Source organism: Oncorhynchus mykiss, chromosome 2 (assembly GCF_057628025.1).
Source record: "Oncorhynchus mykiss isolate SJ-2025 chromosome 2, ASM5762802v1, whole genome shotgun sequence".
Taxonomy (NCBI): Eukaryota; Metazoa; Chordata; class Actinopteri; order Salmoniformes; family Salmonidae; genus Oncorhynchus; species Oncorhynchus mykiss.
Window position 1 is genome coordinate 34,597,034 of NC_143023.1, and position 25,183 is coordinate 34,622,216.

General features: G+C 39.8%; 2 protein-coding genes across 4 annotated transcripts in view; one reads left to right on the plus strand and one right to left on the minus strand.

Annotated features, from left to right (window-relative positions):
- Nucleotides 1-1,274: 1,274 nt before the first annotated feature.
- On the minus strand, nt 1,275-16,193 carry LOC110488492 (serine/threonine-protein kinase Nek8-like). Of its 3 annotated transcripts, none has more exons than XM_021560726.3 (5): nt 16,090-16,193; nt 9,405-9,550; nt 5,445-5,583; nt 5,137-5,244; nt 1,275-4,950 (listed from the first exon to the last, which is right to left on the minus strand). In XM_021560726.3, the coding sequence occupies exons 2-5, from the start codon at nt 9,548-9,550 to the stop codon at nt 3,814-3,816; spliced, it is 1,530 nt and encodes a 509-aa protein (XP_021416401.3). In that variant the 5' UTR covers nt 16,090-16,193; the 3' UTR covers nt 1,275-3,813. The 3 variants fall into 3 exon arrangements, with proteins under 3 accessions (XP_021416401.3, XP_090054307.1, XP_090054301.1); XM_090198181.1 differs by having other exon boundaries at nt 5,445-5,548; nt 16,090-16,155; XM_090198175.1 differs by lacking the exon at nt 16,090-16,193 and having other exon boundaries at nt 9,405-9,676.
- LOC110488522 (lipolysis-stimulated lipoprotein receptor) overlaps nt 5,580-25,183 on the plus strand; it is a 36,386-nt gene continuing 16,782 nt past the window's right edge. The window contains exons 1-2 of the mRNA XM_090198159.1: nt 5,580-6,442; nt 6,726-7,049. Coding sequence (XP_090054285.1) covers nt 6,782-7,049 — 268 coding nt within the window. The 5' untranslated portion in view covers nt 5,580-6,442; nt 6,726-6,781. The remainder of the gene's footprint in view (nt 6,443-6,725; nt 7,050-25,183) is intronic.

The following is a 25,183-nucleotide window of genomic DNA, read 5'->3' on the forward strand; positions in this document are numbered from 1 at the left end:
GGCAACCCTTAGCCGTAGTATATTGGCCATATAACACACCCCCTCAGGGCTTTTTGCTTAAACATACTGTATCAACAGCACCAGAGTTGCTCCTGAAAACACTGTTGCCTTAGAAACCCTGTCTTGTTCTATTTGTCCTTTCACTTTACTTTTGATTAAACTTCATGTCGAGATTTATGAATGGAACCGGTTTCTAGTGATAGCAAGACTAGTTGATAGAATAAATACATGAAAAACCTCTTTCAGCCACTGATAATGCAGTAGCATATGGGTCATTCCACCAATTACAGTGGCTTCAGAAAGTATTCATACCCCTTGATTTATTCCACATTTTTGTGTTACAGCCTGACTTTAAAATTGATTCAATTGAGATTTGTTACTGGCCTACACACAATACCCCATGTCAAAGTGGAATTATGTTTTTTGAAATGTTTATAAATTAATTAAAAATTAAAAGCCGAAATGTCTTGAGTCAATAAGAATTCAACCCCTTTGTTATGGCAAGCCTAATTAGCATCAAATAACGTGAGAGAGAAACATTGGATGTCTGATAGCTGTGCATGTGGTTGCATGCTGACAATAGGGATAGATGGGCTTCCACTGACTGCAGGTATGTTGAGTTTTGTGTGTGCGCTACTATCTGATCTAGGAATCTCGTGGATGACCTGCTTCACTATGTAGTCTGTCTTTACCTTTTCTACTCCATATGAAGCCTGATTATGCATGACACAGAGACCCTGTATTCGATGTACAGAGAACCACACACAGACCACTACAGCAGGACTTCACATTCGAGTTTCCTGAAGCATGCTAAAGCGTATGCTTGTGTAGTGATTCGTAAGACGTATGCTACATGTACTGTAAAGTATGTACCTTTTATCCCTTCATGCCATGGTTTATTATCATATCGTGATATCGTATTATCATGTCTGTATGTGCGCTCTTTGGCTTCAGTCGATGTTGATCTTGACTTTCACTCCATTATGATGTGGATATAATGTCCAGGGTGCCTGTGCCAGAAGATGGAGCTCACTGACAATGTGATACTTCTGATTTAATTTATCTTCTCTCAATGAAGCCTGCACAGTCCAGAGTGACTTTATACATTGATTGATTAACAAAATGATTACTCAAACACCATTGAAGTTCCTTCTGACGGGATGAAGTGGATGAACTGTGTGGGACACTGTTTCTGTTGCTGAACACAGCTCTGGTTAACAGTCTTGCAAAAGGTTATTTTGAACACTGTTGTTGTAAAGAGGATAACACAGTCATTTTCATAAATATATGCTTTTATTCTTAAGAGTAAAAAAAATGTAACAACTTTTTGTCTTAGATGATACAAAACAAATGCTTATTATTATAGTACCAGTCAAAAGTTTGGACAACTTACTCATTCAATGGTTTTTACCTTTTTTTAAAAACTATTTTCTAGAATAACAGCGAAGACATCAAAACTATGAAATAACACATATGGAATCATGTAGGAACCAAAAAAGTGTTAAACAAATCAAAATCAATTTTTTTTTGAGATTCTTCAAAGTAGCTGCACTTAGCCTTGATAACAGCTTTTCACACTTGGCATTCTCTCAACCAGCTTCATGAGGTAGTCACTTGGAAAGCATTTCAGTTAACAGGTGTGCCTTGTTAAAAGGCAGGAAAGAAATTCCACAAATGAATGTGTTTGAGCAGTTGTGTTGTGACACGGTATGTGTGGTATATTTGGTAAAATGACCAAGTCCATATTACGGAAGGAACAGTTCAAATAAGCAAAGAAAGGACAGTCCATCATTACTTTAAGACATAAAGGTCAGTCAATTCGGAACATTTCAAGAACTTAGAAAGGTTCTTCATGTGCAGTCAGTCGCAAAAACCATCAAGCGCAATGATGAAACTGGCTCGCAGGAAAGGAAGACTCCGAGTTCTCTGCTGCAGAGGATAAGTTCATCAGAGTTATCTGCACCTCAGATTGCAGCCCAAATAAATGCTTCACAGAGTTCAAGTAACAGACACATCTCAACATCAACTGTTCAGAGGAGACTGTGTGAATCAGGCCTTCATGGTCAAATTCCTGCAAAGAAACCATTACTAAAGAACACCAATAAGAAGAAGGGACTTGCTTGGGCCAAGAAACACGAGCAATGGACATTAGACTGGTGGAAATCTATCCTTGGTCTAATGAGTCCAAATTTTTGATTTTTGGTTCCAACCGTCATGTCTTTGTAAGACACAGAGTAGGTGAACGGATGATCTCTGCATGTGTAGTTCCCACCGTGAAGCATGGAGGAGGAGGTGTGATGGTGCTTTGCTGGTGACACGGTCTGTGATTTATTTGGAATTCAAGGCACACTTAACCCGCATGGCTACCACAGCATTCTGCAGCAATACACCACCCCATCTGGTTAGCAATTAGCGGGACTATCATTTGTTTTTCAACAGGACAATGACCCGACACACCTCCAGGCTGTGTAAGGACTATTTGACCAAGAAGGAGGAGAGCGATGGAGTGCTACATCAGATGACCTGGTCTCCACAATCACCCGACCTCAACCAAATTGAGATGGATTGGGATGAGTTGGACCGCAGAGTGAAGGTAAAGCAACCAGCAACCAACAAGAATGCCAAAGCTGTCATCAAGGCAAAGGGTGGCTACTTTGAAGAATCTCAAATATAAAATAGATTTTGATATGTTTAACACTTTTTTGGTTATTACATGATTCTATATGTGTTATTTCAAAGTATTGATGTCTTCACTATTATTCCTCAATGTAGAAAATAGTAAATAGAAAAGATAAACCCTTGAATGAGTTGGAGTGCCCAAACTTTTGACTGGTACTGTATGTATACAGTCAAATGTATGATATAGAACTAAAGAGTCAACTGATTTGCTACAATGATGAGATTCCCAAAACAAAAAGTTTTCAAAAACATTCACAGATAGTTATTTGACTCCAGGTGCCTCTGTACACTGTTACGTAACCAGTTGGAAAAGCATTCCAGGTGAAGCTGGTTGAGAGAATGCCAAAGCTGTCATCAAGGCAAAGGGTGGCTACTTTGAAGAATCTCAAATATAAAATAGATTTTGATATGTTTAACACTTTTTTAGTTATTACATGATTCTATATGTGTTATTTCAAAGTATTGATGTCTTCACTATTATTCCTCAATGTAGAAAATAGTAAATAGAAAAGATAAACCCTTGAATGAGTTGGAGTGCCCAAACTTTTGACTGGTACTGTATGTATACAGTCAAATGTATGATATAGAACTAAAGAGTCAACTGATTTGCTACAATGATGAGATTCCCAAAACAAAAAGTTTTCAAAAACATTCACAGATAGTTATTTGACTCCAGGTGCCTCTGTACACTGTCACCTAACCAGTTGTGCAACATTGTAGCCATACTGTAACATGATGTAGCATTAGAAGAAGTGATAGTACATTCAAGATCATCCCTAAATCCTTACTCAACCTTAACTCACTCAAAGGTTTCCTTCTTACCAGTGCAAGAAAACTTTTGTTGTTAATAGTCTTTTTTGGGGGGGGGGGGGGGGGGGGGGGGGTCTCACGTTGTGGGATATTGTGCCACTTTGTTTTTAGGCACAGTACATCTGGTATAGTTTCACTGGAAGTTAGAATTCTTCCATTAGTTTATCCAATCTCCCAAATATACTCTTCCCCTTCTCCATACAAATGTCAGTCTTTTACAATGAAGGATATAAGGGGAGTGACCAGAGTCAAATCAACTCCCAACTATTTCAGAAGCAGAGTCAAATCAACTCGCAACTATTTCACAACCTCTCAATAACCTACTTATGACTTGTTGTTAAACATCACATCCTCAAACTTGACTATCCTCCCTCCTTCAGTCTCCACCTCCTTTTGCTCCCAAGTCTCCACTTCCCCATTCCTTTGCTCATAACGGCGGATTCGCACCTTGCCCGTTGTTGGGAGTGGGCATGGGAGACCCTTCAAGGCCTCTTCGTAGAGAAGCTGTTTCATGACATCTTGACTGGGTTGAACCATGCCTAATGGAACCAGTGCATTACCCTGGTCTACCTTTGGAAGGGGAGATGATGAGTTCTTGACTTCAGGATTTGGAGAGGCTGCACGCTCCCATCTTGACGGGGAAGATGAACGCTGTACAGGTTGTGGTTGCAGTGTCGCCTTAACCTCAATCTTTGGCAAGGCTGCACGCTCCCACCTTGACGGGGAAGGTGAACGCTGTACGGGTTGTGGTTGCAGTGTTGTCTTGACCTCAGTCTTGACCTCAGTCTTTGGCAAGGCTGCACGCTCCCACCTTGACGGGGAAGGTGAACGCTGTACGGGTTGTGGTTGCAGTGTTGTCTTGACCTCAGTCTTGACCTCAGTCTTTGGCAAGGCTGCACGCTCCCATATTGATGGAGAAGGTGCTCGCACAGGAGCTCGCACTAGCGTCTTGACCTCAGGCCTTGGTGAGGCTGCGCACTCAGCTCTTGATAGAGGGAGTGATTGCTGTACAGGAGCTTGAGGACGTGGCGATGTGACTTTTATCTCAGTGTGAGGAAAGGGTGTCGGAAGATGTCCTCTTTGTTGTTCCTCGGTGTTGCCACCTCCCACTGCCTTTCGTATCTCTGGCATGATCCCGGCCATTGTGGCTCGCACTGTGGGGTCACTCTGCACCATCCTACAGACAGCGTTACAGTACTGCTGTCCTTGGAGACTGAGGATCTCATGGATCTTAGCCGGACAGACACTGGGGGTGTGCAGCCTGACTCTGGCACAGAGTTCAGCAATGATTTTACCCATAGCCCACACGTCCGAACGCTGGTCTCGGTGGCCCCGCCTCTGCAGGACCTCAGGTGGAGAGTAGGCCTCATTGCCCATATCCACGGCAGAATTTAGGCCATTGCGGAAGAATTTGGCCAGTCCCATATCAATGATCACAGCTCTGTGAGTGTCATGCTCTACCTGGAAGAGATCATTTGAAAGGGATGGAAAAATATAGTTTTATATCTAATCGAAGCATTTCGCGTGATAATGCTAAATAATTTAGCGTCCTTTATTCCCAATAACAGATGAACTACTGCTTCGTAAGTCTTGCATAATTAATGAAGAACATTAAAACAACAAAAACTATTTTAATGCCTGTCTCACCATGATGTTCTCAGGCTTGAGGTCTTGATGGACGATATCTTTGCTGTGTAGGTGAAGCAGTCCTTCACACATGCCTGTGATGATGGTGGCCTTTATAGATGGAGTCAACTGTGGGAGATCAAAGGCTTTCATTACCAACTGATGAGTTAACTTGCACTTTTTTGTAATAATGTTTGGAACACCCCCTGAAAATCCTGGAGGCTTAGATATTTATTTATCAAATATATTTAGATATGAGTTTTTCTGTGAACTTTCATCAACACTGTTACATGTGTGTTTGGTGGCAGCAGTGGGATCCATAGACCTACCTGTATTTTAGATTTTTGTGATTTGAAGATGGTTGTCTCCAGTTCCTCTCCAAAGATGAACTCCATGGGGATGATCCACTTAGAGTCCTTGAGTGTTGGATTACCTAGAAGCTTCACTATGTTAGGATGAATCGCTTTACTGGAGTCCCAGATCACAGACAAAGTGTGAAAGAAAATGGGGAGAAAGAGTTGAGGGCATTGGAGTCTACAGACAGCACAACTAATCACTTCTGTAGTGACCTTCATCAGCACCATCTCTCCTATAGCAAAGCAAAATCCAAGAAGAGACCATCTTTTCCCCCTTTGTTTCTTCTAGACACATTATATCTCTTTAACACCAAAATGAGAGCATTTTCTTACATTTCAAAATGTCTACTTAAAACCTCTACAGGATCGGTTGGTCCCCGCGGATGGTTGAGCTAATGTAGGCTAATGCAATTAGCATAAGGTTGTAAGTAACAAGAACATTTCCCAGGACATAGACATATCTGATATTGGCAGAAAGCTTAAATTATTGTTCATCTAACGGCACAGTCCAATTTACAGCAGCTGTTACAGTGAAATAATACCATGCTATAGTTTGAGGAGAGTGCACAGTTGGGAACTTATTAATAAACCATTTAGGCACATTTGGGCAGTCTTGGTACCAAATTTTGAACAGAAATGAAATGGTTAATTGGATCAGTCTAAAACGTTGCACATACATTGCTGCCATGTATTGTGCTGGAATAATACATAATGGCCTTTCTCTCGCATGCTTTTTTCTTTGTATTATCTTTTACCAGATCTAATGTGTTTAATTATTTTCTTTTTTTCAGCATGACAATGCCCCAATGCACAAAGCGAGGACCATACAGAAATGGTTCCTCATCTTGTGGAAAGGCATTCCAGAAGAGTGGAGGCTGTTATAGCAGCATGGGGGGGACCAACTCCATAATAATGCCCATGATTTTGGAATCAGATTTCCGACGAGCAGTCAAGCTGTCAGCAAGGAAAGAGTAGTTACTTTGCAGAATCTCAAATCTAAAATACATGTTGATTTCTTTAACACCTTTTTGCTTACTACATGATTTCATGTGTTATTTCATGGTTTTGATGTCTTCACCCTTATTCTACAATGTAGAAAATAGTAAAAATAAAGAAAAACCCTTGAATGAGTAGGTGTGTCCAAACTTTTGACTGGTATTGTCTATCTTTTTTTCTATTCATTATGATCACAATATTAAATGTGGCAACTTTTGTTTAATCTAAACCCTCTTTCTGTCATTGTGTTTCTGTCAGACATTCTAGATACAGCGCTGGGCCTTTTGACCGGCTGAGGCTACCCTCCCCAGGACATGTTGCCCTCATCCTCCTCTGCTGTCTCCTCCTCAGTGGGGGCATACAAATATCCCCTTTATCTGGAGGACCCCCATGCACCTTCTGAAGACCCCTATCACAGGGGTCACCCACCTACTGCACCCTTCCGTCCTAACAAGCCCCCGCTCTACCCCGCATATCCTAACGCTGGAGGGGCTGGACAGCACATGGCACAGCACCCTGCAATGCCTTCTCCACCCCTTGCACCCCAGTCCGACAGAGACAGAGAGTGGGACAGCGACTCAGGTGAGATTGTCTCTAGAAGGTGATCTTACCAGGAGGCCAACTCTTCCTCTAAGTATTCCCGCCACTCAGAGCGAGAGAGAGGGGAAAGGGTCTACAGATGAGTCAGCTTGGGCTACAGAGACCACGGCAGACCCTGTAACCACTACTCACACAACCACAGCAGCTACCACAGGCATCTATTTGTGCTATTTGTGAATAGTGTGAAGTAAAATTCAGAGTTATATTGATACGAGATGTGAATATTAGTGACAAAAAGGCTTTGCAGTGGTATCGTGATACTTTCACATACATTGTTTTGTGGGTAATATTTTGGAATCGGGACAACCCCAATAGTGATGTGGCAAAAAATATATACAGTTACCTATCAGGATATTATCTTTGACACTATATTGAATCGTTATGAAAAAAACCTGCACAAAAAGGGATTACATTTGTTTTCAGCATTTATTTCTATGACGGATCAAAACTTCTCTTCTCATGGCTCACTCGTCTCACTGTAGCAGACGTATGGTCATGTTTGGAACATTGAATCACAATAAAATCACAGTATGGAATTGAAATATATATAGAATAGTGAGAATCGCAAAACATATCGTATCGTCTCCAAAGTATCACGATAATATTGTATTGTCCCTGGCAATTCCCAGCCCTAAACCCTAATACATTATGTAATTTCATATGGGTTAAGCTGCATTTCAGTTGAACTCCAGGTCCATTTTGACACATGTAAGATTTTTGCAATCATTTTCAGTATTTTTAATAGAGTTTCACTAGGTGTGGAGGTGGTACAGTTTGTACCAGTTATGCGCTGGTATGTGCTGACTGACAGCTTTTTAGGCAGCTCCCCCAGGCAGGGAGTTTTACACTTTGGCTTTGTCTAAATGGGGTGTTGAAACGTTTGTGGTTTACCCAATAAATTACTGGGAGCCTGTATATAGTGTTTAACTCTCTTTATATTTTAATAGCATGCAGTTTACTTGCCCGTTAGTCAGCACCTATATCAACTTTTTTGGTGGGGGTGTGCGCCAGCTCCTATTTTTTTTGTGTAGGGTTAATGACAGCGCTTTCAATTTCACACCAATTTTTTGGACTATTTTGTTATTTTACAAGCAATACGACTTTGTATTAAAAGCAATCTAACCTCTTCCCAGTCCCTAAACATTAAACATTAAAAGTAGTTAACATTTAAAGAATGTGTTGTTGTGAAACTTGAATGTGTTTAATGCATGCACATTTATATAATGTATACAGTTAAAGTCGGAAGTTTACATACACTTAGACGGAACCCAAACCGGCTGCGAGCCTGCGCTATCGTGCATAAATTTATTTTGTCCCCCTACACCAAACGCGATCACGACACGCATGTTAAAATATCAAAACGAGCCTCCCGGGTGGCGCAGTGGGCGCTGTACTGTACTGCAGCGCCAGCTGTGCCATCAGAGACTCTGGGTTCGCGCCCAGGCTCTGTCGTCGCGGCTGGCTTCCGGGTTGGATGCGCGCTGTTTTAAGAAGCAGTGCGGCTTGGTTGGGTTGTGTTTCGGAGGACACATGGCTTTCGACCTTCCTCTCTCCTGAGCCCGTAAGGGAGTTGTAGCGATGAGACAAGCTAGTAGCTACTAAAACAAATAAAAAAAATACCACGAAATTGGGGAGAAAACTGGGTAAAAAAAAAAAATATATATATATATATATATATATACTGAAGTGTTACAAGTATAAATAATTTCAATTTAGCAAACCAGATGGCACTGTTTCCTTGTATTTTTTATTTACAGAAAGTCACCTGCACAACATTCAGACATCATTTAGTCCGCCAGATCAGAGGTAGTAGGGATGGGTGCGTAAATCCCTTCATTCAAAATATAACGAGCACTTTTGGGTGTCAAGGAAAATGTATGGAGTAAAAAGTACAATATTTTCTTAAGGAATGTAGTGAAGTAAAAGTAGTCAAAAATATAAATAGTAAAGTACAGATACCCCAAAAAACTACTTAAGTAGTACTGTGAAGTGTTTTTACTTAAGTACTTTACATCACTGTGTATATGTCTCCTTGATGCTCAAAAAGGCTTTTCTGGCACAATAAATGAGACATGAGATCTTATCATTGTCTCCACATCTATTTCTCATGCTTCTCAAATTGAAGTCTCAATTCAAGCTCAGTTGTCTCCTGAACATTTCAAGAATGAATTCTCTTAGGAGAAACAGTTCAGATATAAGGGATCACTAAATTATACAAAATTGAGATCTCCCATTTTTCTTCAGAGATGAAAAAAAGACCACTGATCAAAATACTCTCCCTCTAGGCTGATATCATTTAGCAACATACCATGATAGCACATTGTCTGTCATACTCACTTGTATACTTGACACTCTCTCTCCAGGTCTCTCCTATTGATTAAGTGTTGTGGCACCTTCTTGATTGCAGCCCAGGTGTCATTGTACTTCTCCTTGTATACCTTCCCAAACGAGCCAGCAGCAAGAGTTTTGGTGGAGTACGCCATCTAGGGGTTTGGTGGGGAGTGGGCAGTGAGGTCAAGATCAGAAGTGAGAAAAATGTTGACCAAAAAACGACAAAAGCATTCACCTCTACATAACATTTGTTATAGTACTGTTGTTAGGGTAAGTAACTGTAAGTACACCCTACAGAGTCAATTCTCTCAAAGTTACAAAGACAAAGAGAGAATTCCAAGTAAGATTATAATGGAGTGGGAGAGAAGGATGTGTCTGTTGACTAGGAACTAAAGCAAGCAGTGTTGCAACCGTCCAAAATAGTAGGCTGTTTGACTATGTGAAAAAGTAAAGTTTAATAGTAAGCAACATTTTGAAAATCGATTATACTTTAAATGCCTAGATGTCATACTCATTTGGGCTTTGACAAATCAATTAGATATGGGCATGGTGGAAAAAGAACCCAAATGTCATACTTGAGTAAAAGTAAAGATAACTTAATTTAATAGAAAATGTCTCAAGTAAAAGTGAAAGTTACACAGTGAAATACTACTTCAGCAAAAGTCTAAAAGTATTTGGTTTTAAATGAACTTGTTTCAAAAGTAAATACCAATGCTAAAATATACTTAAGTATCAAAAGTTTGAGTATAAATCATTTCAAATGACTGATATTAAGCAAACCAGTACAATTTTCGTGTATTTATTTTATGGATAGCCAGGAGCACACTCCAACACTTATACATATTTGGAAAACAAAGCATATGTGTTTAGTGAGTCCACCAGATCAGAGGCAGTAGGGATGACCAGGATGTTCTGTTCCTGTCTTGCCAATCATTGAAAATGTAACGAGTACTTTTGGGTGTAGGGGAACATGCATGGAGTAAAAAGTACATTGTTTTCTTTAGGAATCTAGTGTAAGTAAAAGTTGTCAAAAATAGAAATAGTAAAATAAAGTAAAAATACAGCAAATAACTACTTAAGTAGTACTTTAAAGTATTTTTTTTACTTACTTAGGCTACTTTACACCACTGGATATGGGAATGCCCTACCGAAATCAACAAATAGTGAGGAAATAGCGCAGTCGCGCATGAGGCATTGTCAGTATTACAAAATATGTTTTAATATGTGCATTTTTGGAAATCGAGTATGGTTTATATACAATCCACACTTTTCCACAATGCATTGGAAGAGGTGGGCTGCCAGTGATAGGTCCTAGTTCTCTTCAAGTAGCCACACAACAGAACTAGGATACGTAATTGTGAAGATGCCAAAAAGCAAAGCCTCTGTGGTAGTGTTCAAATGTAGGCAAAGTAGTTTTTGTTCTCCTTAAAATGATCACTGTATTGCAGCGTAGGTTACATCTTTGAAAACAGAAGCTTTATTTTTTATACATTTTTAAATCCAAAAAGTGGATTTCTGTTTTCCTACTGAAAAGTTTAAATTTTTCTCTTGGCCTTCCTCAGAGCTCTTTCTGAATGTGTCTGCACCGGGGACTCAGCATGATGTCATTATTGATGTCATCGTTAAATCAGGCCTTTTGATTTTGAACATATGGATTGTTTTAGTTTTGTAGGCTAGGCTACCTATTTATTTACTTTGTGGATCAAGCCTTAGCAGTCCTTCTGATCTTGTTCCCAATGATACGTGCTTTTGTTTATTATGCTGCTGTCCAGTCATTCTGAATTTGCGATGCACCTGACTGTCCACGTTTTTCTGTGCAATAGCCTTTTGATTTGAACATTTGAAATGTTTTGCTGTGTGTACTAGGTTACTTGGTTTCACTAATAAATATGTTGAAATGGAACCAAATGATATTTTTCTGTCTTCAGTCCTTTCTAAATAGGATAGATGCTATATGGGCTACGGGGTCGAATGTGATAGTCTGCCTATAACTAGCTGAGGAGGCTTATAACTCCATTCCTATTCAGAGTTTACAGAAATTAATCAAATTGGAAATAAGCTATTATATAAAATAGCTATTATCAGGCTGGTTAAAGCATGCATGTCTGTTGAATTTGGAAAAACCCCACCTCAGCCCACCTACTCAGCCAATCAGGAGTCACTACTACACTGTGGCGGTGGCATATGGCATACTTTTTACTAAATGGTATGTACTAAATAGTATGCAACGATGAGTACAAAGTATGCAGTTTAAGCACAGCTGAAGTCAGAAATTTACATACACCTTAGCCAAATACATTTACACTCAGTTTTTCACAATTCTTGACATTTAATCATAGTAAAAATTCCCTGTCTTAGGTCAGGATCACCACTTTACTTAAAGAATGTGAAATGTCAGAATAATAGTAGAGAGAACGATTTATTTCAGCTTTTATTTCTTTCATCACCTTCCCAGGAGGTCAGAAGTTTACATACACTCAATTAGTATTTGGTAGCATTGCCTTTAAATTGTTTGACTTGGGTCAAACGTTTCAGGTAGCCTTCCACAAGCTTCCTAAAATAAGTTGGGTGAATTTTGGCCCATTCCTCCTGACAGAGCTGGTGTAACTGAGTTAGGTTTGTAGGCCTCCTTGCTCGCACACGCTTTTTCAGTTCTGCCCACAAATGTTCTATAGGATTGAGGTCAGGGCTTTGTGATGGCCACTCCAATACCTTGACTTTGTTGTCGTTAAGCCATTTTGCCACAACTTTGAAAGTATGCTTGGTGTCATTGTCCATTTGGAAGACCCATTTGCGACCAAGCTTTAACTTCCTGACTGATGTCTTGAGATGTTGCTTCAATATATCCACATAATTTCCCATCCTCATGATGCCATCTATTTTGTGATGTCCACCAGTCCCTCCTGCAGCAAAGCCCCCCCACAACATGATGCTGCCACCTCCATGCTTCACAGTTGGGATGGTGTTCTTCGGCTTGCAAGCCTACCCCTTTTTCCTCCAAACATAACGATGGTCATTATGGCCAAACAGTTCTATTTTTGTTTCATCAGACCAGAGGACATTTCTCCAAAAAGTACGATCTTTGTCCCCATGTGCAGTTGCAAACCGTAGTCTGTCTTTTTTATGGTGGTTTTGGAGCAGTGGCTTCTTCCTTGCTGAGTGGCCTTTCAGGTTATGTCAATATAGAAATGTTTTACTGTGGATATAGATACTTGTGTACCCGTTTCCTCCAGCATCTTCACAAGGTCCTTTGCTGTTGCTCTGGGATTGATTTGAAGTTTTCGCACCAAAGTACGTTCATATCTAGGAGACAGAATGCATCTCCTTCCAGAGTGATATGACGGCTGTGTGGTCCTATGGTGTTTATACTTGCGTACTATTGTTTGTACAGATGAATTGTGGTACCTTCAGGTTTTTGGAAATGTGTAGACTTGTGGAGGTCTACACATTTTTTTCTGACGTCTTGGCTGATTTCTTTTGATTTTCCCATGATGTCAAGCAAAGAGGCACTTAGGTTAAAGGTCAGCCTTGAAATACATCCACAGGTACACCTCCAATTGACTCAAATTATGTCAATTAGCCTATCAGAGGCTTCTAAAGCCATGATGACGTTTTCTGGACTTTTCCAAGCTGTTTAAAGGTACAGTCAACTTAGTGTATGTAAACCTCTGACCCACTGGAATTGTGATACAGTGATTGGTAAGTGAAATAATCTGTCTGTAAACAATTGTTGGAAAAATTACTTGTGTCATGCACAAAGTAGATGTCCTAACCGACTTGCCAAAACTATAATTTGTTAACAAGAAATTTGTGGAGTGGTTGAAAAATTAGTTTATGACTCCAACCTAAGTGTATGTAAACTTCCGACCTCAACTGTATGTAGTATGGGTATCTGGACAATTTCAGTTTCTCATATAGTAAGGTGGAAATTCGGTTAATTCTAAACTGGTATTCTAATCCATTCAAAACCAACCAACTATAATTGAGGCACTCCCAGATAGAGCAGTACCCTATTTATGCCAGCTGGGTAAAATTGTCAAACACGTTATTTCATACTCTACACAGGAACAAAAAGTCACATCCTATGTTGTGTGCCATCCATTTGTCATTCATTGGCATAGTAACAATATACACTGAGTGTACAAAACTGCTCTTTTCATGACAGACTGACCAGGTGAAAGCTATGATCTCGAGGTCGACTGCTAAATCCACTTCAAATCAGTGTAGATGAAGGGGAAGAGACAGGTTAAAGATTTTTTTTTTTTTAGCATTGACACAAATGAGACATGGATTGTGTATGTGTGCCATTCAGAGGGTGAATGGGCAAGATAAAATATGAAAGTGCCTTTGAAAGGTGTATGTTAGTAGGTGCCAGGTGCACCGGCTTGAGTGGTGTCAAGAACTGCAATGCTGCTGGGTTTTTCACACTCAACAGTTTCCCGTGTGTATCAAGAATGGTCCACCACCCAAAGGACATAGTATTGGAGTCAACATGGGACAGCATCCCTGTGGAACGCATTTGACACATTGTAGAGTCCATGCCCCGACGAATAGAGGCTGTTCTGAGGGCAAAAGGGGGTGAAACTCAGTAGGAAGGTGTTCCTAATGTTTTGTACACTCAGTGTAGATTATGATGTATAGGAGCAAAGCTGTCTGAGGGACAGACATCAAGATAGGTAAATACCTTTTAGTTACCATTTGTGGCCTGCCATGAAATACAGTATATTGTGGTCCCTATTTCTGTTCCCAACAGTACAATTATTTGAAAAGATCTTATCTTGGGAGTGACCACACATTACAATAACGAATTCATAGCTCATGCTATTCAAGCAAAGAGGGAATTTCTAAACTATGAGCATGTACAGTGCCTTTAGAAGGTATTCACACTCCTTCACTTTTTGTTGTGTTACAGCCTCAAATTTCACCCATCTACACACAATACCCCATAATGACAAAGTGAAAACATGTTATTTTTTAATTTTGCAAATGTATTGAAAACGAAATACAGAAATACTTGTCTCTAAGTATTCACACCCCGGAGTCAATTCTTTGTAGAATAACATTTGACAGTGATTACAGCTGTAAGTATTTCTGGGTAAGTCTCTAAGAGCTTTCCACACCTGCATTGTGCAACATTTGCCCATTATTCTTTTCAAAATTCTTTAAGCTCTGCCAAATTGGTTGTTGATCATTTCTAGACAACCATTTTAAGGTCTTGCCATAGAATTGCAAATAGATTTAAGTCAAATCTGTAACTCAGCCACTCAGGAACATTCACTGTCTTCTTGGTAAGCAACTCCAGTGTATATCTGGCCTTGTGTTTTAGGTTATTGTCCTGCTGAAAGGTTAATGACTCTCCCAGTGTCTGGTGGAAAATACATTGAACCTGGTTTTCCTCTAGAATTTTGCCTGTGCTTAGCTCCATTCCGTTTCTTTTTTTATCCTGAAAAACTCCACAGTCCTTAAGCATACACATAACATGATGCAGCCACCACTATGCTTGAAAATATGTACTCAGTATTGTGTTGTATTGGATTTGCCCCAAACAAAATGTTAATTGCTTTGCCACATATTTTGCGATATTACTTTAGTGCCTTGTTGCAAACAGGATGCATGTCTTGGAATATGTTTTATTATGTACAGGTCTTTTAACAGGTCTTTTAACTCCATCAATAAGGTTAATATTGTGAAGGAACTAAAATGTTGTTGATCCATCCTCAGTCATTTTCACCTATTATAGCCATTGTTTTAAAGTCACCATTGGCCTCATGGTGAAATCTCTGAGCGGTTTCCTTCCTCTCCAGCAACTGAGTTAGGAAGGATGCCTGCATCTTTGTAGTGACTGGGAATATTGATACACCATCCAAAGTGTAATTAATAACTTCACCATGCTCAAAGGGATATTCACTGTCTGTTTTAAAAAAAAAAAAAAATACTAATAGGTGCCCTTCTTTGTGAGGCATTGGAAAACTTTCAGGGTCTTTGTGGTTGAATCTGTGTTGGAAATTCACTGCTTCACTGAGGAAACGTTCAGATAATTGTATGTGTGGGGTACAGAGATGAGGTCATTCAAATCATGATAAACAATATTATTGCACACATAGTGAGTCAATGCAGCTTATGTGACTTAAGCACACTTTTACTCCTGAACATAATTGAATAGTTATTGACTCAAGACATTTCAGCTTTTCATTTTTTTTATCAATTGCAAAAATGTCAAAAAACATAAATCCACATTGACATTATGGAGTATTGTACGTAGGACAGTGAAAAAAAATCAAAATGAATCTATTTCATATCCTGGCTGTAACAAAACAACATTTTGCAAAAGTCAAGCCGTGAGAACACTTTCTAAAGGCACTGTAAGTATGCAGAATATGAAAATGATTTTTCCCCCAGCAATGTGCAGCTCTCCTGACATTGCCTTTACACAAATGGCCACATAGGGCAAATAACGCTGACACCTCTAGAAACCGGATATAGATGTGTTTTTAATGCCTCATGATAGGCAATAACATTTGCAATCCTCTCTAGTAGATACTTACATTTAATTGGACATTGATACAACACGCAAAATCACAATTTCCTTTGTTCTACTTTACAAAAGCAAAGTTGATTAACTTAATGCTTGTTATAAATGGGAAGTTAATCAAATACAGTTTATATCATCTTAAAATAAAAGGATCCTTACCTATAACGCCGTTTGTTTAGCTCAGGAATGGCTGCTGTCTTGCTGTGTCAGGTCTAAACATGAGAGAACACAGTTGTCTGTGTTTTTTTTACCTCTCCTCTGCCCAACCCCTAAAGTAGCCACGCCCCTTTATCTGGTGTCATGCTGTGATGAAACTGTAGGACAGCTTGCAAGGAAAGACATGTCCAAATAATGAACTAATTGCTCGTACCTGTTCCTGCTTGCTAAACTCTGCCCGGGACTCTGAGAAACTGATATAAGGCAGAGCCGAGAGCGGATGAAGGTCTTGGTCTTGGCGGGGGAGCTGGTGCTTTGATGTATATTGGGCTCTTTAACCCTTGCAAGTTTCCGCAGTTTAAGTTTCGAGCTTTTTATGCCACGTGCACAAGTACAGTGAAATGCCTTTCTTGCAAGCTCCAAACCCAGCAATGTAGTAATCAATATCAATGTAGCACAAAAACATTTAATGTGGTAGAAAAACACAATAAATAAAAATAAGAAATGAAAACAACAGGAGAAGTAAGAAGCTATATACAGTTGAAGTCGGAAGTTTACATACACTTAGGTTGGAGTCATTAAAACTTGTTTTTCAACCACTCCACAAATTTCTTGTTAACAAGCTATAGTTTTGGCAAGTCAGTTAGGACATCTACTTTGTGCATGACACAAGTAATTTTTCCAACAATTGTTTACAGACAGATTATTTCACTTATCATTCACTGTATCACAATTCCAGTGGGTCAGAAGTTTACATACTCTTAAATTGACTGTGCCTTTAAACAGCTTAGAAAATTCCAGAAAATGATGTCATGGCTTTAGAAGCTTCTGACATAATTTAAGTCAATTGGAGGTGTACCTGTGGATGTACTTCAAGGCCTACCTTCAAACTTGCCTCTTTGCTTGACATCATGGGAAAATCAAAAGAAATCAGCCAAAAATGTGTAGACCACCACAAGTCTGGTTCATCCTTGGGAGCAATTTCCACACGCCTGAAGGTACCACGTTAATCTGTACAAACAATAGTACGCAAGTATAAACACCATGCGACCACACAGCCGTCATACCTCTCAGGGAGGAGATGCAGTCGGTTTCCTAGAGATGAACGTACTTTGGTGCGAAAACTGCAAATCAATCCCAGAACAACAGCAAAGGACCTTGTGAAGATGCTGGAGGAAACAGTTACAGAAGTATCTGTATCCACAGCAAAACGAGTCCAAAATCGACATAACCTGAAAGGCCGCTCAGCAAGTAAGAAACCACTGCTCCAAAACCGCCATAAAAAAGCCAGACTACGGTTTACAACTGCACATAGGGACAAAGATCGTACTTTTTTGTAGAAATGTCCTCTGGTCTGATAAAACAAAAATAGAACAAAAATAGAACTTTCACATTATTAAAATAAAGTGGTGATCTTAACTGCCATAAATCAGGGAATTTTTACTAGGATTAAATGTCAGGAATTGTGAAAAACTCAGTTTAAATGTTTTTGGCTAAGGTGTATGTAAACTTCAGACTTCAACTATACATGGGTAGTTTCTATACCATACTTACAATGTGCAGGCATACTGGAGTGATAGAGGTAGATATGTATAGGGGTAAGGTGACTAGGCATCAGGATATATACTAAAACAGAGTAGCAGCAGCGTAAATTAGGATTGGATGTGAGTGTGTGCATGTTGGTAGATGCAGTATTTTATTAGAGGAGCAGCGAACCTCCACTGTGGGGACAACGTCGCCGATGCATTTACTTATGAAGCCGGTGACAGAGGTGGTTAGCTTGTCGTTGTTATCTGCGGAGTCTCAGAACATATTCCAATCAGCGCAGTCCATAATCTCTGTTTCTGATTACCATTTCTCAACGGAGCGAGTCACAATCGGATTTGCCAAAGGTCAGTGCTATCCAACGTCCTTGGAACGTCCCTACCCTAAACCCTCACCTTAACCATAACCCGTAATCTTTTTAAATTTCAACTTCAAATGGGGTAGGAATGTCCCAAGGATCCCAGATAATTATTTGAGCCCTATTCAGATCATGCATGTCATCACTAGATACCTAGCGCTTGCCCGCTTCATAGCAAGCTGCTCTATCCGCATTGCATGATTGGTGAAGTAATTGAATGTTCAAGTTAAATGTAAAAATCAGATTTCAAGGTTTGAAATGGTTCTGTTCAGAACAAAATGATTGGAAAATAATTTTTGGTTCCAACACCTGCATAAGACAGAAGGTTACTGAAAGGGATACTTCAAGATTTAGGCAAAAAGCCCTTTATCTACTTACCCAGAGTCAGATGAACTGTGGATACATTTTTATAGTATGCTAGTAGATACTATAGACTTCCAGTCATTGTGCTGATGCTAGTTAGCATTGGCTCATGAAACTACCTCCAAATTCCTTCATACGGGATGCAGAGTCATAAAAATGGTATCCTTGAGTTCATCTGGCTCTGGGGAAGTAGATAATGGGCTTCATTGCCAAAATCCCATAGTTTCCCTTTAAGGCAAGATGAGTGGGCGTATAATGCGAATGTCTAGAAACCCAATTGATGCCCATTAGCATTTTAGCAACTACGTACTACTTTTTAGCTACTTTGCAACTATTTAGAATGTTAGCTAATCCTTTCCCTAACCATTTAACCTAACTCCTAAACCTAACCTTTAACTCTAGCCACCTAGCTAATGTTAGCGTTAGCCACCTAACTAACGTTAGCCAAAACCAATTCTAAATTTGGATCATATCATACGAACTGACATTCGTAACATGTCATACAAAATGTATGGATTAATTTGTGGATGTAAATCATCCCCTATGAAACGTAACATATCATACGAACTGACATTCGTAACATGTCATACAAAATGTATGGATTAATTTGTGGGTGTAAATCATCCCATATGAAACGTAACATATCATACAAACTGACATTCGTAACATGTCATACAAAATGTATGGATTCATTTGTGGATGTAAATCATCCCCTATGAAACGTAACATATCATACGAACTGACATTCGTAACATGTCATACAAAATGTATGGATTAATTTGTGGATGTAAATCATCCCCTATGAAACGTAACATATCATACGAACTGACATTCGTAACATGTCATACAAAATGTATGGATTAATTTGTGGGTGTAAATCATCCCATATGAAACGTAACATATCATACTAATTGGAGTGTCCTGGATTTATGTTTAATCAAATTGATTTATAAAGGCCTTTTTACTTCAGGAGTTGTCTGAAGTAAGTGCATTTACAGAAACCCAGCCTAAAACCGAAAAAGAGCAAGCAATGCAGATGTAGAAGCACGGTGCTAGGAAAAACTCCTTAGAAAAGGTAGGAAACAAGGAAGAAGCCTAGAGAGGAACTAGGCTCTGAAGGATGGCCATTCCTCTTCTGGCTGTGCTGGGTGGAGCTAAGGTACATGGCCATTAATGCCAGATCGTTTTTTCAAGATGTTCATAGATGACCAGCTGGGTCAAATAATAGTAGAGGGTGGAACAAGACAGCACCTAAGGAGCAAACGTCAGTTGGACTTTCATAGTCGAGCATTCAGAGGTCAAGGTTGGGAGAGAGACACTCGAAACACCTGGTTCGGGACAAGGTAGCACGTTCAGTGAACAGGTCAGGGTTCCATAGCAGCAGGCAGAACAACTGGATCAGCAGCACGACCAGGTGGACTGGGGATGGGAATAGCCATGAGTCGTCAGGCCCTTCGAGACATGGTACTAGGGCTCAAGTCCTCAGACAGAGAGACAGAGACAGAGAATTACACCAGATAGTCCAGGTTGGATAGTGGTGTTTCTAGGAGTGCTAGCCCTCTCTACTGCTTCTGTAAATGGATCACACTGCACCTAACGTGTTCTTTGACATGCAAATGAAGTAGCTTGAAGCTGTATCAGTGATTTTTGGCTAAACAGAGCGTGCTTATAGTTGTATTGTACTCCTCTATTTGGCTTAATCAGGCTAAACCCGGTCATAGGTTGCTGCATTTGTCTTCCCCATCTTGGTTTCCTGGATTCACAGTGATTAACCTGAAACCGAGTATAGCCTAGCCTGTTGCTTCTGTCCAGTTTTTTTTTGTCGCTTATTCAGTGCACCGCAGATGTGCATCTACTGCAGGGCCCAAAGATGTTGCACACACCCAGACCCCATGAGTGAGGGAAGAGGGGGTCCGTCAGCTGGAGAAGCGAAGTGTTTTTAAATGCAACATTTAAATGTTCAATGTTATATCTATGTCCCAGTTTGTTCATAGCCATTTAAAATTACAGCGTGGGTTATGAGGGGCGGGCAGAACAGTACTGCAGACTGTGTGGCTTAAAGTGGGCTGGGTTCTACATAGATTTACGATCAGGCGTGGGACTTTTGGACCGTGTGCATTCAGCTCTCGTTTGTAGAGTTCTAATTGACGCTATCACTACCGAGTGGGTCTTTTGACCGTGTATTGAGCTAAACCCCTGTTTGCATTGAAGTTGCATGCTTCCAGAGTGTTTGATACTCAGTTTCCCCGTGTAACTGCATGTTTCACCATTGTGCGCTTGTCACATTCTACAGCGTGCTTCGCTTTCCTACTCTTGGTCCATTTCAGTGACACAGCTGCTTAACATGATTAGGGCGCTCATCTTGGGTCCACGCTGTCCTACGAATTGGTATTTTCTAATAAAGATCATTTGTTATAACTGTGTTGTTTGTTTGTTATAACTGTGTTGAGTTTCCAAGCCTCGGACAACTGACTGTACTGATTAAAACAAAACGTTGGTTGTAGCACTAAGCTACTCTGCTCAATCCAGTTCTTGTCCCACCTCTCGGGTGGTCCGCCAGATGTATTATAATACATGGAGAAAGTGTGCCAGGAGTTGATCCATGGATTCAAATGTGACCTGATCAGCTGAATGTTTTTAGGGGACAAAAATGTCACATGATTCAGTTATTGACCATCCTAATGCTGCTTCTCTATAATACATACAGTGCTGGGTTCTGTTCTTCACCCAATTAGGGGTATCTCTTGGTATCCCTTCATTAGTGCACATGACAACACTTTATGACTGCAATGAGCCTTTATTGTTATGTGCAGCCTAACGGACAGCCTAACTTGAAGAGTGACTAATAATCAGTGCCATCAGAAAGTATACAGACCGCTTGATTTTTTTCACACATTTTGTTGTGTTACAGGCTGAATTGTAAAATGATTCAATTTAGATGTTTTTGCCACTGGCCTATACACAATAACCCATCGTGTCAAAATGGAATTATGTTTTCGATGTTTTCTTTCTTCAAATTGATTAAAAAAAAAGAAAAGCTGAATTGTCTCGGGTCAATAAGTATTCAACCCCTTTGTTATGGCAAGCCAAAATAAGTTCAGGAGTAGAAATGTGCTTAACAAGTCACATAATAAGTTGCATGGACGCACTCTTGTGCGTAATAACAGTGTTTTACATTATTTTAGAATGACTGCCTCATCTCTGTACCCCACACATACAATTAATGTGTATCAATACACCCAGTTACTACAAAGATACAGTAGTCCTTCCTAACTTGCTGGAGAGGAAGGAAACTGCTCAGGGATTTCACAATGAGGAAAATGGTGACTTTAAAACAGTTACAGAGTTTAATTGCTGTGATAGTTTTCTCCTGAGGATGGATCAACAACATTGTATTAACTCCACATTACTAACCTAATTGACAGAGTGAAAGCAGATAGCCTGTATAAAACAAATATTCCAAAACATGCATCCTGTTTGCAACAAGGCACTAAAGTAATACTGCAAAAACAAATTGCAAAGCATTTAACTTTGTCCTGAATACATGTTATGATTGGGGCAAATCGAAACTCTCAACATGTTCAAGCATATTGGTGTTATGTTATCATGTTATGGGTATGCTTGTAATTGTTAAGGACTGGGGATTTTTTCAGGATAAAAAATAAACAGAATAGAGCTAAACACAGGTAAAATCCTAGAAGAAAACCTGGTTCCGTCTGCTTTCCACCAGACAGACACTGTTCACATTTCAGCAGGCCAGGCACGACTCCAACACCATCATTACGTTTGCCAATGACACAACAGTGGTAGGCCTGATCACCGACAACGATGACACAGCCTATAGGGAGGAGGTCAGAGACCTGGCTGTGTGGTACCAGGATAACAACCTCCAAGTGATTAAGACAAAGGAGATGATTGTGGACTACAGGAAAAGGACGACCGAGCACACCCCCATTCTCATCGACAGGGCTGTAGTGGAGCAGGTTGAGAGCTTCAAGTTCCTTGGTCCACATCACCAACAAACTATCATGGTCCAAACACACCAAGACAGTCGTGAAGAGGGCACAAAGCCTATTCCCCCTCAGGAGACTGAAAAGACTTGTCATGGGTCCTCAGCTCCTAAATTTTTTTTTACAGCTGCACCATCGAGAGCACCATACCATACCAGGCAGTGGTTGCATCACTACCTGGTATGGTATGGGAAATGCTCGGCCTCCAGCTGCAAGGTACTACAGAGGGTAATGTGTACGGCCCAGTACATCACTGGGGCGAAGCTTCCTGCCATCCAGGGCCTCTATACCAGGTGGTGTCAGAGGAAGGTCAAAAAAATGGTTGACGACTCCAACCACCCTAGTCATAGACTGTTCTCTCTGCTACCACATGGAAAGCAGTACTGGAGCGTCAAGTCTAGGTCCAAAAGGCTTCTGAACAGCTTCTACCCCCAAGCCATAAGACTCCTGAACAGCTAATCAAATGGCTTCCCAGACTATTTGCATTGCTCACCCTCTTTTACGCTGCTGTTATTCTCTGTTTATTATCTATGCATAGTCACTTTAACTCGATCTATATGTACATATTACCTCAATTACCTCGACTAACCTGTGACCCTGCAGATTGATACAGGTACACCCTGTATAAAGCCTGTTATTTTATTGCTGCTCTTTCATTATTTGTTACTTCTCTTTTTTACTTATCACTTATTTTTCTTAAAACTGCATTGTTGGTTAAGGGCTTGTAAGTAAGAATTTCACTGTAATATGTTGTATACAGCACATGTGAACAATAACATTTGATTTGAATAACCTAAAACACAAGACCAAATCTACACTGGAGTTGCTGACGAAGAAGGCAGTGAATGTTCTTGAGTGGCCAAGTTACAGTTTTGACTTAAATCTGCTTGAAAATCAATGGCAAGACCTGAAAATGGTTGTCTAGCAATGATCAACAACCAATTCGACAGAGCTTGAAGAATAAAAAAAAAAAAAAAAAAAGGAAAATGTTGCACAATCCAGGTGTGGAAAGCTCTTAGAGACTTACCCAGAAAGAATCACAGATGTAATTGCTGGGTTGAATGCATAACTAATCAAGATACATTTGTGTACATTTTTTAGATTTTTTTATTTACAAATGTGAGAATTTTTCTTCCATGTTGACATTAGATTATTTTGGGTAGATCATTGACAAAAAATATTAATAATTAAATTAATTTGAATCCCTCTTTGTAACATATCAAAATGTGGAAAAAGGCAATTTGTGTGAATTCTTTCTGAAGGCCTGTATAAACATAGACCTAATAGCTAATCAGTAAATTATGATTTTGTAGTTGCATTGCTGTTTAACTGTTATTCACTTTATGCAAAGTATTCATAAATAAATATATTTGCAAGTTTGCAAGATCGTTTGGCAAGTGGTTGGTTCTTGACTTAATTTTTGATCTCATGAACATAGGCAATAGCTTTTCTATAGGTTATATAAACCTGAAAATGCTTGTGCTCGTAGAAAAAAAAATGGTGCTACCTGGAACAATAAACCAAGGGTCGTTCAGCTTGTCCATGTAGAAGAACCCTTTATGGTTCCAGGTATAATCTTTTCACCTAACAAAGTTTAGCAGCCTTTATTCCCTGCCCCTGTAGAAGAGCCCTTTACAACTGCTTTTCTATATGAAATACAGCTGTATTTGTAGGCTAATATGAATAGACCCCCCCCCCCCCCCCCCCCCCACACACACACATCAGAGTCAAATACTTTCTGTGACACACATCAGAGTCAAATACTGTCTGTGACACACGACAGAGTCAACTACTTTCTGTGACACACGACAGAGTCAAATACTTTCTGTGACACACATCAGAGTCAAATACTTTCTGCAGAACTAACTTCATGTCAGGATAGGCAACCGAAATTAATAATTAATGTATGCATGTTCTGGTATGTTATATTAAACATATAGGAGGGAGAAAAATGTTGGCAAGCAATACACATTTCAGAACACTATAGCTGAATTATTATCCATACACTTTCAAAAATACTAGTCGAATAAGACATGGGAGAGATGACGAATTTTGGCAAAGAGATTTATTTATAGTCTAATACAAAATCAGTAGCGGATTTAGGTACGGGCGACATGGGTAGCCACCCAGGGCGGCATCTTGCCAGCGCAGGCACCTGCTGTACCTGACAACTGACACGTACTGGGCTCACTCAAACTTCGCAACAATGCTTATTATTATTATCACAAAGCTGACTAAGTCTACATTCAAATATGTCATCTAACTTAACTTGTATGATTTTAATGTTCATTATCGTGCTCGGAACAGCCTATACCACCTGCTAAGCTATTTCTGAAATTTGTAGACATGTTGCACGCAGAAGCCCGATAATTTTCCTCCGATAATACTGTCACAGAGGAAAGGTGAAAACTAACCTCATAAAGTTAGCATAGTCTTTGATAATGCTATCTAGAGTAGCCTATTCTAGCCTACAAAATTGAATTGAAGTTTAGACCTTTTCAAAGCGGAGGTCTCGGTCTCCATCGAATAGCCTAAACAGGTTTATTTTTTTTAGGCTTCGCATGATAAACCGAGGTCATGAAATAATACGTTTAGGGTGTCTTTCATTTAAAAAATGATCTATGAACTTGGATGCCAGTCAGAATTGCAATGAATAATAGTATGCTAATTAGGGTGTATCAATAATGGTATAGCCTGGGGCTACCAGAAAGCCTGAAAAAAAATCAATAGCCTGATAGATTAATCAATCACGGAATCCAATATTGGGGAGATATCATTCCATTCCGAAACCATTTGGTAGCTAAGCGAAATCTTGAATAAA

Bases quoted from the DNA above. Each gene is read 5' to 3' on its own strand.
- LOC110488492 (XM_021560726.3), bottom strand. From the start codon at position 9,550: ATGGCGTACTCCACCAAAACTCTTGCTGCTGGCTCGTTTGGGAAGGTA. The intron at 5,584-9,404 runs GTGAGTATGACA...CTGGGACTCCAG, and splicing joins AGAGAGTGTCAAGTATACAA to TAAAGCGATTCATCCTAACA. The intron at 4,951-5,136 runs GTGAGACAGGCA...GATCTCTTCCAG, and splicing joins TCAAGCCTGAGAACATCATG to GTAGAGCATGACACTCACAG.